General features: G+C 49.5%; 1 protein-coding gene across 1 annotated transcript; it reads right to left on the reverse strand.

Moving 5' to 3' along the window:
* Positions 1 to 1,335: 1,335 nt before the first annotated feature.
* Positions 1,336 to 2,141, reverse strand: LOC138846723 (histone H3.3A). Its single transcript, XM_070063299.1, has one exon. The coding sequence runs from the start codon at positions 2,051 to 2,053 to the stop codon at positions 1,643 to 1,645; it is 411 nt and encodes a 136-aa protein (XP_069919400.1). The 5' UTR covers positions 2,054 to 2,141; the 3' UTR covers positions 1,336 to 1,642.
* Positions 2,142 to 12,395: the final 10,254 nt, after the last annotated feature.

Here is a 12,395-nt window from a genome sequence, read left to right on the forward strand (position 1 = left end):
AGCAGGTCAAGTAGCTGCTTGGGAAGCCTGCATCCTCTTTCGGAGTGCTGAGTGCAATCCCAGCTCTTCTGCTTGCAATTCAGCTCCCTAAGAATGTGCCTGGGAAGCAGCAGATGATGGCTTGAGTACCTGAGTCCCTGTCACTCATGTGATATCCAGGGAGACCTGGATGGAGCTCCTGGCTCCTGGTTTAAGCTTGGCCCAGCGCCAGCTTTTGCAGCCCTTTGGAGAGTGAAACAATGGATGAAGGATCTCTCCCTTTCTCCCTCTTTCTCTGTCACTCTGCCTTTTAAATAAGTAAATTAACAAATACATATTTATATACATATATATGTGTGTGTACATTAATATATATGTATATATTTTTATATTTAAAACAGTAGAAAGCAAATAGTGGATGATCTTACAATTGACCAGAGTTTTAGAGAGCCTATTTCCAGAATTATACATTTATTCAGTACTGACCAGGGACAGTTCCCTGAGGGTGCAGAAATACACTTGGAATTAATAGATTCTTCAAACTCTTCTTTTAGTCACAGCCAGTTTCTCTTCCCACTGCATGCCCTGAATATCCTTCTCTGAATATCTCCTCTTCCTGACTTTCTTTCCCTCTCCTAGCTTCCGTCTCAAATCTCACCATCTTTGTAGCTTCACCTTTATCACAACAGAACACCACAGATACACCTTTTTCTTGCCAAAGTTGGGATTTACTGGGACCAGTGTTGTGGTGCATCCCATATGAGATGCAGAAATCCCATATGAGCACTGGCTTGAGTCTTGGCTGCTCTATTTCCCATCCGGCTCCCTGCTAATGAGCTTGGGAAAGCAGTGGAAAGTGGCCCAAGTACTTGAACCCCTGCCACCCATGTGGAAGATCGGGAAGGAGTTCCAGGATCCTGGTTTCAGGCTGGCCCAGCCCTGGCTGTTGTGGCCATTTGGGGAGTGAACCAGCAGATGGAAGATTCTCTCTCTCTCTCTCTCTCTCTCTCATTCTTTCTCTGTAACTTGATTTTCAACTAAGTAATTCAAAAAAATGAAGTTGGGATTTATTTAATTCGTTTATTTTTCTGACAAGATGACTCCTCCCTCATCTTGTGGGATAGGACAGCATGAAGGGGTGAAAGGAACCTGGAACCCCTCTTTTTCCACTGGCATGGAATGGAGGCAAAGTGCATAGAGCCCTTGACTCGCCCAGCCTCCATCCCCAGGTGGAATGTCACAGGGAACCTTGAAAATCACCAGAATGGAAAAGTCGCCATTGTGTTTTTTTTTTTTTTTTTTTTTTTTGCCGTCAATAAGAAATTTACTTGTTTTAAAAAAATCCAAATGCTGGCATTGTCCAGAAAAATTTAACAGGTTTATTTATAATTGTTATAAAGTTGAACTGCTGAAACTTGTTCACTGAAACATTTTGACTTGCATTAATGCTTTACGTCCCCGCATTTATATTAAAAATCCACACACAAATGAAAATGGAAAAACTGCCAATACCTGATTTCTGTCCCCTATTTTCCACTCGCAATCATATACTTAGGTACCTTTTGACCCATGGGAAAAAATATCTAACGTTCAGAACTACCAATAACAGGAAGAAGAGAAAAAAAAATTTTGAGAATGAAATGTTTCCCGTCATAGTGGATTCTTAAGCACGTTCTCCACGTATGCGGCGTGCTAGCTGGATGTCTTTTGGCATAATTGTTACACGTTTGGCATGGATGGCACACAGGTTGGTGTCTTCAAAAAGGCCAACCAGATAGGCCTCACTTGCCTCCTGCAAAGCACCAATAGCTGCGCTCTGGAAGCGCAGATCTGTTTTGAAGTCCTGAGCGATTTCTCGCACCAGACGCTGGAAGGGGAGTTTGCGAATCAGAAGCTCAGTGGACTTCTGATAACGTCTGATTTCACGAAGTGCCACAGTACCGGGCCTGTAACGATGAGGTTTCTTCACCCCTCCAGTAGAGGGCGCACTCTTGCGAGCGGCTTTTGTAGCCAGTTGCTTCCTGGGTGCTTTACCACCAGTCGATTTGCGGGCAGTCTGCTTTGTACGAGCCATGGTATAAAGACCTCCTTACTTAACCCCCCTTCTCCTTCGGCTGGAGCTCGGCGAGCGAGAGGCGGCGCTGGCGTTAGAGAGCGACGGCCGCCATTGTGTTCTAATAGATACAGTTTGGGGCTCCTTCGAATAGACGAACACTGAGGGGATTTCAGTGTGGCCCTGCAGCCCTCTGCCCCTCCTTACCCATGCATCTGTTCCCTCCACTTGCCTTCCAGGTGCACATGGCTTCTTACATCGAGTAGCTCCTCATGTCCCTGGTGTCCTTCCCGCTGCTCCGGGCCCATGGACATGCACAAGGTGTCGGCCATGGGGCTCTTTCTCCTGCTGGGTTTGCAGCACTGACTCCAGCTTCCTCTGCTTTTATATGCCAGCAGGAGAGCGGGGGAGGGGCGGGAGTAGGTGAGGATGAGACGCCCAGCTCAAATCTCTGTCTTGAAAGGAATTTTATGGTTTTTCTCTAAAAAGAAAAATCAATAAAACATTAATGCTACCTTTAGAGAAGATGAAATAAATGAACAAAGCCTGCTTTTACTATATTATTTAGGTCATGCTTTACAGAACCGATTACTCGCTCAAAGCTGTGTGGGCCTGAGGGAGAGCTTGGCCAGCCACTGCACTTGGCAGCCTTGCCAGCTCTGCAAAGGAGGCCAAGGATTGATCCTCATGGCTGGTAGGCAGCTGCCCTCGCTCCAGCCTCTGTCTCATAGGGAGTTAGCTAAGCCGTCTTTCTGTGCAGGGGTCCGGTTTAGCTGAGATGGTCACTGGCTTTCTCCTGGGCATGTGGCAAGGGCTGAGGTTTGGAAGATCACTCGGTTCTTGGCCTATAATAAAACGCGGGTGTTGTGAGTTCTCTGGGAGTGGTGTATATACAGGAAAATGTGTGTTTATAGTCATGCATTCTAAGATATTTCCGAATTTCAAGCAGCAACAGCAGACCCACCGCTTTCGCAGGTGTTTATAGTTCACTACGCACAAACTCATTCATGATCTCATCTGTGTAGAGTTGTAGGCAGCTAAGGGAGGGGCTATCCTCCCACTTCTCAGACAAGGAAACTAAAGTGAACAGACATGAAACGACTGGCCTGGGGCCACCTGGTAAATTACCATCATCCCTTCTCCCTAGATGTCTGGGGGGAGGACATGAGCGGTTGGTTCCAGGACACTTCCCAACCTCCCATGCCAAACATCCATGGATGCCCAGGTCCCTTATATAGAACGTGTAGTATTGGCATAGAACTATGCAATCCTCCCATATACTCTAACTCACCTCTTGGATGACTTGTGCCACTCAGTACAACATAGTTTTACATAGTTGCTACACTGTATTATTGAGGGAATAATGACAAGAAAAACAGCCTGTGCATCCTCAGTGCAGGTGCAACCACTGTGAACCTAACTGGAATTTTTTTTCTGAATCTTTTACATCTGGGGGTGAGCCCAGGCATTCAGAACCTAAGACTCAAACTCAGATCCCTGGTTCACAGGCTAGTGAATGTTATATCAACCTCTGGCATTTTGTTTTGTCAATGAGAAATATAAGGATTTCAGGAGTAATCTCCTAGCATAAACTCTAAAGAATACATCCTAGTTCTTGAAATCATATTGACTTAAACAACGAGACAAGCAATACCAAAAAGGTAAATACACTTGTGTGAATCTTCAGGGGTATAAAGTGAGAGATGTGGTCCATTAAGAGTGCTGTTTTTCAGGCCAGCACTGTGGTGCAGTGGGTTAGCATACTGCCTGCAACTTACACCCTTTGGTTGAGTCCCAGCTACTCCACTTCTGATCCAGCTCCCTGGTAATGCACCTCAGAAAGCAGCAAGGATGGCCCAAGTCCTTGGGCCCCTGCCACCCATGTGGGAGACCCAGACGAAGCTCCAGGCTTCTGGCTTCAGCCTGGCCCAGGCCCAGCTGCTGTGGTCATTTGGGAAGTGAACAAATGGATGGAAGATTCTCTCTCTCTCTCTCTCTCTCTCTAATTCTGTCTTTCAAATAAATCCTTTTTTTTTTTTTTTTTTTTTTAAAAGAGTGCTGTCCTTATTCTGCTGTTTTTCTTAGGGAAGGACCATGCCCATTACAGTTTTCTATTCATAGGTTTCAATGGTTTGAAATTTAAGATTGAAAGTAGCTGATACAGGCCTGCGCCGTGGCTCACTAGGCTAATCCTCCGCCTGCGGCGCCGGCACACCGGGTTCTAGTCCTGGTTGGGGCGCCGGATTCTGTCCTGGTTGCTCCTCTTCCAGTCCAGCTCTCTGCTGTGGCCCAGAAGGCAGTGGAGGATGGCCCAGGTCCCTGGGCCCTGCACCCCCACGGGAGACCAGGAGAAGCACCTGGCTCCTGGCTTCGGATCCGTGCAGTGTACTGGCCGTAGTGGCCACTTGGGGGGTGAACCAACGGCAAAAGGAAGACCTTTCTCTCTGTCTCTCTCTCTCACTGTCTAACTCTGCCTGTCAAGAAAAAAAAAGTAGCTGATACAATGAAAATTCTCTCACTCTGTTCTTCAGCCACCCAGCACCCGGTTTCTGTCCCAGGAAGTAACCAATGCCACTTGCAGAGAAAATAAGTTTGCATGCAAATAGGTGTTTATGCTCTCCTTTTGTGTGCCACGTGTCAGCACACTGCCTTTGTGCCAGATTTCCCCGCTGTAACTGGAAACTGTTCCCCCGTAGTACCCCATGGGAGCCGCTATTCCTCACTATGGTTACGGTGTGCCCTGATGATGGACGTTTGCACTGTTTCCAGTCTGTTGCTATTATAAGCAGGGTTTCAATGAATAAGCTTGAGTGCTATTATTCTTACAAGTGGGATTCTTGGGACACCTGGTACCTGCATTTGTGATTTTGAAAGATACAAATTGCCCTCCATAGAGGTTGTGCCAATACACAGCCCAGGGCAGCCATTAGTTCCCATCACCCTCGGCTCAACTCATTGTAAATCCTGCTGCTAGATGCCACCTGCATCATCTTTATAAAGCCGGAACAGTGTGGACAACCGTATCATCTCAGCTCCAGGGAGGTTAAGAAAAAAGATGGTGAGCGATTCTCACTACGGCCACCAGTGAACTTCACGTCGCTAACCCAGCAGACACTTTCAATTCTGATCTTATGGACCCTCCTACTGCCTCCTTCCTACTGGATTTTTCTATTTCTCTTAGCTGATATTTTCTGTTTCCTTTGCAGTTTTATTTTTCCTCCTCCTGTCTGTTAAATGATGGTCCTTCACCCCTCAAACCTGGTGTTTTCATTTTAGTGAATGTCACCAACCTTACACCAATTGTTCAGTCCAGGAGCACAGGGACCCTCCTGGCCACCTCCTTTTCCCTCCCTGATCCAGCCATCACCTCGGCCTCCTGGCTGGTCTGTGTGTTTATGCACTGTGCCCCTTCCAGCCCCTCACATTGCAGCAGAGTGGCCGCTTTGAGAGCTCCCTCGCTGACAGGATTGCCCCTCCTTGCTGCTTCTCCCCGACTCTGGACGAGGAGCCTCCTGGTTGCCCACAAAGCCTTCCATGGCCAGGCTCCTGCCTTCCTCTCCAGCCTCCCATCCCCCGAGCTCTCCAACAGACTTTGTTTTCTGGCCTCGCAGCCTTCTCGGTTATCCACATGCGGTTATCCACATGCCTCCCCCTGCCTCCCACACAGGGACCTTGTGCGGGTTCTTCCTGCTCCCAGAATTCCTTCCACTCCCCTCTTAGCCTCCTTGACCCTTTCCAGTCTTGCAGATCTTGTAGAGGTTAGCTCAAGGGTGTCTTCCACAGGGAAGCTTTCTCTGACCTTGATGACTGGGCCGAGCCAGACGGCCCTTTGATAAACTCCTAGTGAGTCACGCAGCTTTCCTTCAGTGATGGTGGTTGTGGGATTTCACTCTGTCTCATGTGATCCTTGATTAATATCCCCATTCGCTTTTGGACCATTAGCTCTGTGAGGGCAGGAATGATGGCTTTTTTTTTTTTTTTTTTTTTTTTTTGCCATTGTATTCCCAGGGCATTGTAAAACTCCTGGCATCTGGTGGTAGGTGCTAACACATGCTAAGAAATAAATGAGCACCAGAAGCAATCACTAGATGGAAACTCGAGGAGTCAAAGATCTTACCACTGACCACTAGGTGAGTTCAGAATGGTCCTTCACTGCCTTCAGTTCAGAAAGGGGATTCCGGGAGCAGCCTCGTGCCTCTGACCCCAGAGAGGACATTTCCCCTCTTACCGCCTCGGGTTTGAGCAGTTGGCAGCTGCTTCAGAATGAGAGTTATCAATGAAAATCATCTGCGTTTAATAACTTCTAACAGCACTACATAAATACTTGAGAAAATATGGAGGAGTGTTTACAGTAGCTGCACCTCATAAGGGAGATTTAGAGGACTATTAAAAATTATTAGACTTCTTCTGCGACAGTGCGGGTCTCGCGAGCGGCACTGCACGACTTCATACCAGGGCTCTGCAGAATGTTTATTTTCATGTTTTCAAAATACTGTATTTCTTCCACCATTAAATTTTATCTCAGCGGCGTTGTTTTAAAGCACCAATTTCCCCAACTCTTCTGATCTTGTAATTCAGCTCCAAAATACGTTGCTTTGGAAACCCTCTGGAGACCCTTCGGGTCCAGGGCATGGCTGCAGACGGCACTGCATAATGTACAGGGCTTCTGAGGTTTGCGGGGGTGTGTGTGTATGTATGTGTGCCTGCCTGTCAGGGCCACGGGGCTCCTTGTCTACCACTGGCTGGGACTTTCCAGCAGGGATGCAGTTCTAACTATAGGCACGAGAGCAAGGAAGCAGTGGGAGAGAACCAAGATCTCAAGAGGCGCTGAGCCTGGTTTGGCCCTGCAGGCACAGACCTGCTTGTCTGTTCCCTCTGTGGCACGGACTTATCAACGTGTGCAGAATGCAGACTTGAATCTTCCTGGAGTGTTGCCTGTGCCTCCTTGCCCATCTTCCCAGCCCAACCCAGCGTCGTCCAGGACACAGGGCGTTCCTTCCCCTTGAAGGGTTGACTCCTGATAGCAGCCCAGGCTCTCAGGGCAGAAGGGGGCACCACTGTGGCGATGGTCTGTGCTCCACTTCAGAGCAGGGGCTGCTTGAGCCGTGTCAGTGGCAGGAGGTCAGTGGTGTGTGAGTAGGCCTAGGAAGGAGGCTTGGGAACGTCTCTGTCTCCAGGATTTCACCTCCACTTGGTTGGCTCTTGGGAAAGTCGCCCAGCCTTTCCTACAGCTATGCTTTGGCTTCTGCCATTCCTCTGCTCTGCGCTTTCCATTCCTTCAGCTCAGCTGCAGAAATCCAGCACCAATGCCACCGCCCTAACTGCTGAGAAGGGGCTCTTCCCCGCTGGGATGGCCCTCCTTCTGGGGCCTGAGATGCCACATGTACCGTCCTGGGACTCCCAGGCACTCTGAGAGCCTATTGGATGCAGCCTCGGCATTTAGAAGGTGAGGCTTGGGCCAGTGTTGTATCATAGCAGGTTAAACCACTGCTTGAGATGCCGGCATCCACATGGGTGTTGGTTTGTATCCCAGCTGCTCCACTTCTGATCCAGCTCCCTGCTGATGTATCTGGGAAAGCAGCAGAAGATGGCTCAAGTGCTTGAACATGGGAGACCTGGATGAAACTACTGGCTTCTAGCTTCAGACCGGCTGTTGCAGGTATTTGGGGAGTGAACCAGTGGATGGAGGGTGTTTCTCTCTCTTTCTCTCTCTGTAACTCTGCTTTTCAAATAAATAAACCTTAAAAATAAAAGAAAAAGAAGGTGAGGCTCCATGACTCGGGGTCCACAGGGGCCAGGCTGGTGTGGTGGACAAAGGAAGCAGTTCTGAGAATGGCTGGGTGGGCCACACACCCTGTTTAATCCAAACCCTTGTCACCATGAGGGACATGAGGAACTATGAACCATATTTTCTGATTTTCCCAGTGAAACGAGAAATCTTGATTCTTTTCTGAGTTGCCTACATTTCAAAATCCTGCAGTCCAATTGAAATATATAAAGCTGGTGACAAGGCTACTCTAGACACTTAGGGTTTTGGCCTCAGGTCCCTCCTCCCCAGGTATTTATAATGCTCTATGGGCTCTTTCCCAAAGGCTCAGGAACCCCAAAGTCGAACTGAGATGGAGCCAGCATTAGCGTCTGGGAAAGGCAGGGAGGTGGAGGCTTCATCACCAGAGCAGGAAGCTGGAAATGCGCGGGGTGTTGGGGTCCGGGCTTCTGCAGATTCTTTCTGGAGATTCACTCCCCACAGGGCTGCAACAGCCATGGCCGGGCCGGGCTGAAGTCAGGAGCCAGTAGTTTCATCCAGGTCTCCCACGTGGGTGGCAGGGTCTCAGGCACTTGAGCCACCTTCTGCTGCCTTCCCAAATGTGACAGCAGGGAAGCTGGAAATGGGCAGGGGTGTTGGGATCTGGGCTTCTGTAGATTCAGCAGTGCCTGTGTCCTTCCAGTCTCCTCATGGTGGTTCTCTCGGTCACTTTCTATTTTTTTTTAAAAAAGATTTATTTATTTTACTTGAAAGTCAGAGTTACACAGAGAGAGAAGAGGCAGAGAGAGGTTTTCCATCTGCTGGTTTACTCCCCAGTTGGCTGCAATGGCCAGAGCTGTGCAGATCCGAAGCCAGGAGCCGGGAGCTTCTTCCAGGTCTCCCATGCAAGTGTGGGGGCCCTAGGACTTGAACTATCTTCTACTGCTTTCCCAGGCCATAATAGAGAGCTGGATTGGAAGTGGAACAGCTGGGACTCGAATGGGCACCCATAAGATCCACTGCAGGCAGCGGATCTACCCACCACGCCACAGCACTGGCCCCAACTCCAGTTATTAATTATTTCATTTATAAGACTTCCTGCTGTGGAAAAAGAGCTGGACAGGGAAGAGACGGTGGGAAAGTCTTGTTCTCAGTGCACCGGGACCAGGCGTCTGGGAGGTTAGAATCTCTAGGGCTCCATTCCCTGCTTCCTTACTGAGGAGGTGACACTTGGTTGCCAAGCCCAGTGCCAGCCACAGCACAGCAGCTCCTGGAAGGCTCAGTTACACGCACCTACCCTGGGCTGCTCCTCTGCCCCCTGTCTACCAGCCCCAGATGTAGGGAGCACTCTGGGCTACCCAGGTGTCCATCAGCACTTAGCTCCACTGGTTCATTAAATCCCAGGAGGGGCAGAGATATCTCTTATAGATCACTCGCTTCAACAGGGACCCAGCTCTCAATGGTAAATCAAGAGGAGGAAAATGGTTTATTCAGGGTAATCCTCCTTAAACCAGATAAATTTTCTACATATCCCACTGGTCCCATTTACAGAGGAAGGGGATGTGACTGGAATAGCAGAGGAAGGATTCAGGTCCACCGAAGCCTGCACGTGCAGTGATGCTAAAAGCTGCCATCAGAAGGCTCCATGATGCTGTTTCAAGGACTCCCTTGATGTCTGTCTAGACCAGGTACCCTTCAGGACCACTTAGCAAAGCCTGAAGAATGGATGGAGAGCTTGTCCCTGCTGTCACCAATGCCCTGAAAGTCTGGGGATAGGAGGGTGCCCCTGGGCAATGGGAAGGGGGTCATGGCCACAGGGTATGGGGGAGTCTGGAAAATGACTCCCTATGAGGAGGGCAGAGGTCCCTTTGCTTCCCAGTCTTCCTTGGGACAGAAGGTTCCAATGCTATGGCTGAGAACTCTGGGCCAACCACCTGGCTGCCGAATGCATTTGAAGGGAAGGAGAGAGTGCGTGGGGTCAAAGCCACCTTTTGTGAACACAGAGCTGCCTCGACCCTGCCAGTCATTCTTTGAGTACCCAGAGCAGTTGGCTCACAGCACAAACCTATCCTGTCTTCCTCCATAGTTTTTAGCTGTTCTCCACACCCTGTCAGCCCTGCACCCCTGACACCATCTCCACTCCACATCTGACCACACACTAGGACAGTGTGTGTATGTGTGTGTGGTTGCTGTTTGCCACACATGCCAAGCTTGGGACTGCTCAGGATTCAGTGTTCCCCAGATCCAGCTGCTCTCTTCTCATCGTCTGCCCCCACCTCAAAAGGACCTTCCTCAATGGCAAAAAGGCTCTGAGCCACAAACTCCTACTGTATTGCAGTTGGCTCACACTATCCATGAGCTCTGTATCCACAGATTCAATCAACTGTGGGTCAAAAATAGAAAAAAATTGCGTCTGTACTGAACATGTACAGATTTTGTTTCTCATCACTCCATAAACAATACAGTGGAAAAACCATTTGCATAGCATTTACATTGCATCATATGTAATCTAGAGACACTTTAAGGTCTACTCAAGGATCCAGAGGAGGTGCATAATATTGTCCATTTTATACAAGGGATCAGCGTCCTCAGATTTCAGTATCCATCAGGGGGCCTAGAACCTCCCACCGTGGATATTGAATATATATTGCATTTTCCACAGGACCACATTCCAGCTCTGTTTCATTTTTCACTTGTGTGTGTGTGTGTGTGTGTGTGTTCTGTATGGCAGCACGGACCTTATGTTTTGATAATATATAAAAGCTTCCATGCTTGGCTCAGTGTCTGATACTTAGTGGACACTCAGAAGATAGCTACTGGATGGAAATGTGAATGGGGCCAGCAAGTGTGTGGCCCCGGGGCCATGAGCTCCTGAGCCTACGCTAAAATAGGCAGTGCCTTCTCCAGCAGGTGGAAATTTGGGATGGATGCTTTCCACCCATCACGCTCCTCCTCCGGCAGAGACAGCTCAAATGCCGCATCCCTCATGAACTTCTCTGATTCGCCTCCCTCTTAGGACTCATTCTGTACCTCTCCCATGGTCTTTTTTTTTTTTTTTTTTTTTTTTTTTGACAGGCAGAGTGGACAGAGAGAGAGAGAGAGAGAGAGAGAAAGGTCTTCCTTTGCCGTTGGTTCACCCTCCAATGGCTGCCGCGGCCAGTGCGCTGTGGCCGGCGCACCACGCTGATCCGATGGCAGGAGCCAGGTGCTTCTCCTGGTCTCCCATGGGGTGCAGGGCCCAAGCACTTGGGCCATCCCCCACTGCACTCCCTGGCCACAGCAGAGAGCTGGCCTGGAAGAGAGGCAACCGGGACAGAATCCGGCGCCCCGACCGGGACTAGAACCCGGTGTGCCGGTTCTGCAAGGTGGAGGATTAGCCTAGTGAGCCGCGGCACCGGCCTCCCATGGTCTTCTGTGTGGCTGCTCTATAGGTAGCCCTACTGGGCAGGGTGCCTGTGTGTGACTTTAGTCTGATTACCTCTTGATCCCTCTGACTCAGCCCAGACTCCATAGCCAGGATGGGCCTGGGGAGTCAAGTGCTGGGGTGGCTGAGCTTCATCCATTTGGGGATGGCAATGAGTGAGAGTGTCTCCATCGAACACTGCTTCCCCACGTCCTCGGGAAGGGAAGCAGGACACAAAAGACTTGGGGACACTTTTGGACCTGACAGACACAGGAGTTCTGACATTTCTTCTTCTGGGGTTCCCGCAGCTCAGCTCAGTCCCTCCCCTGGTTTCTCCAGATGCGTATGGCTTTTACTCAAGACCTAGCCTGGTGTCTGGGTCTGTTGCAGTTCAAGTGCTTTTGCAGAAAGCTCGTTGAGATAGAGCTCTGAGCAGGTGAGCTTGCCTGGTGATGGAAAGGGCTGTGTGTGCTCGCCCACAAAGAGCCTTGGAGCAGTCTGCAGGTGGAAGCCTTGGTCACGTCCTCAGCGGCATTCCTGACAGTGGTTTTGGGGCTTACGGAGAGTCTTGGGATGCAGTGAGGAAAGGTCATTGCCAGGCACACATTGTGGGCCTGCCAGCTACTGGCAAGGATCTGTCAGGGGACAGGTTGCAATGCCATCCACCAGAGAGCATTTGGAATCCTGAATCCTGATCTTCTGCTTCTCTGCCACCTGGTTGCTGAAGCTGAGGAATGGGTGATTTTACATGCAAATACCAAAACGAAAAGTCACAAAGAACACCGAGCTCTTCTCATGAATGTGCAATTTGGTAAGGTTTGTGTGTGGGGACTGCCCTTGTCTCATCATCCTGGTTAGGTGCAGAGGCTGGGAGCCTCATCTACGCTAGATTCAATAGCGAAGGTCAGAAAGAGGGTACCTGCGCTTTTGTTACAGGGCCAAGGTTTCATTAGCAAAGGGAGTTGTCCCGAACTCTGCAGGGTCTGAGATTGTACCCTGCTTGCAAGAAACCGAGTTAGCTTGCTGCGATATCGTGGATTTTGGCAGGAAACACAGGGCTCCTAGGTCAGAGACAAAGAACTTCATTACAGAAAAAACAGTTGCCCAAGTATCAACATTTTCTTGTACTAGCTTCCTCCGCTCCAGCTCCCACCTGGTGATGTGAGAGAGCCAGGTGACAGCTGCTTGCTCAGTGCGTGTGTTGTAAGAGAGCA

The sequence above is a fragment of the Oryctolagus cuniculus genome, chromosome 18 (genome assembly GCF_964237555.1).
Source record: "Oryctolagus cuniculus chromosome 18, mOryCun1.1, whole genome shotgun sequence".
NCBI lineage: Eukaryota > Metazoa > Chordata > Mammalia > Lagomorpha > Leporidae > Oryctolagus > Oryctolagus cuniculus.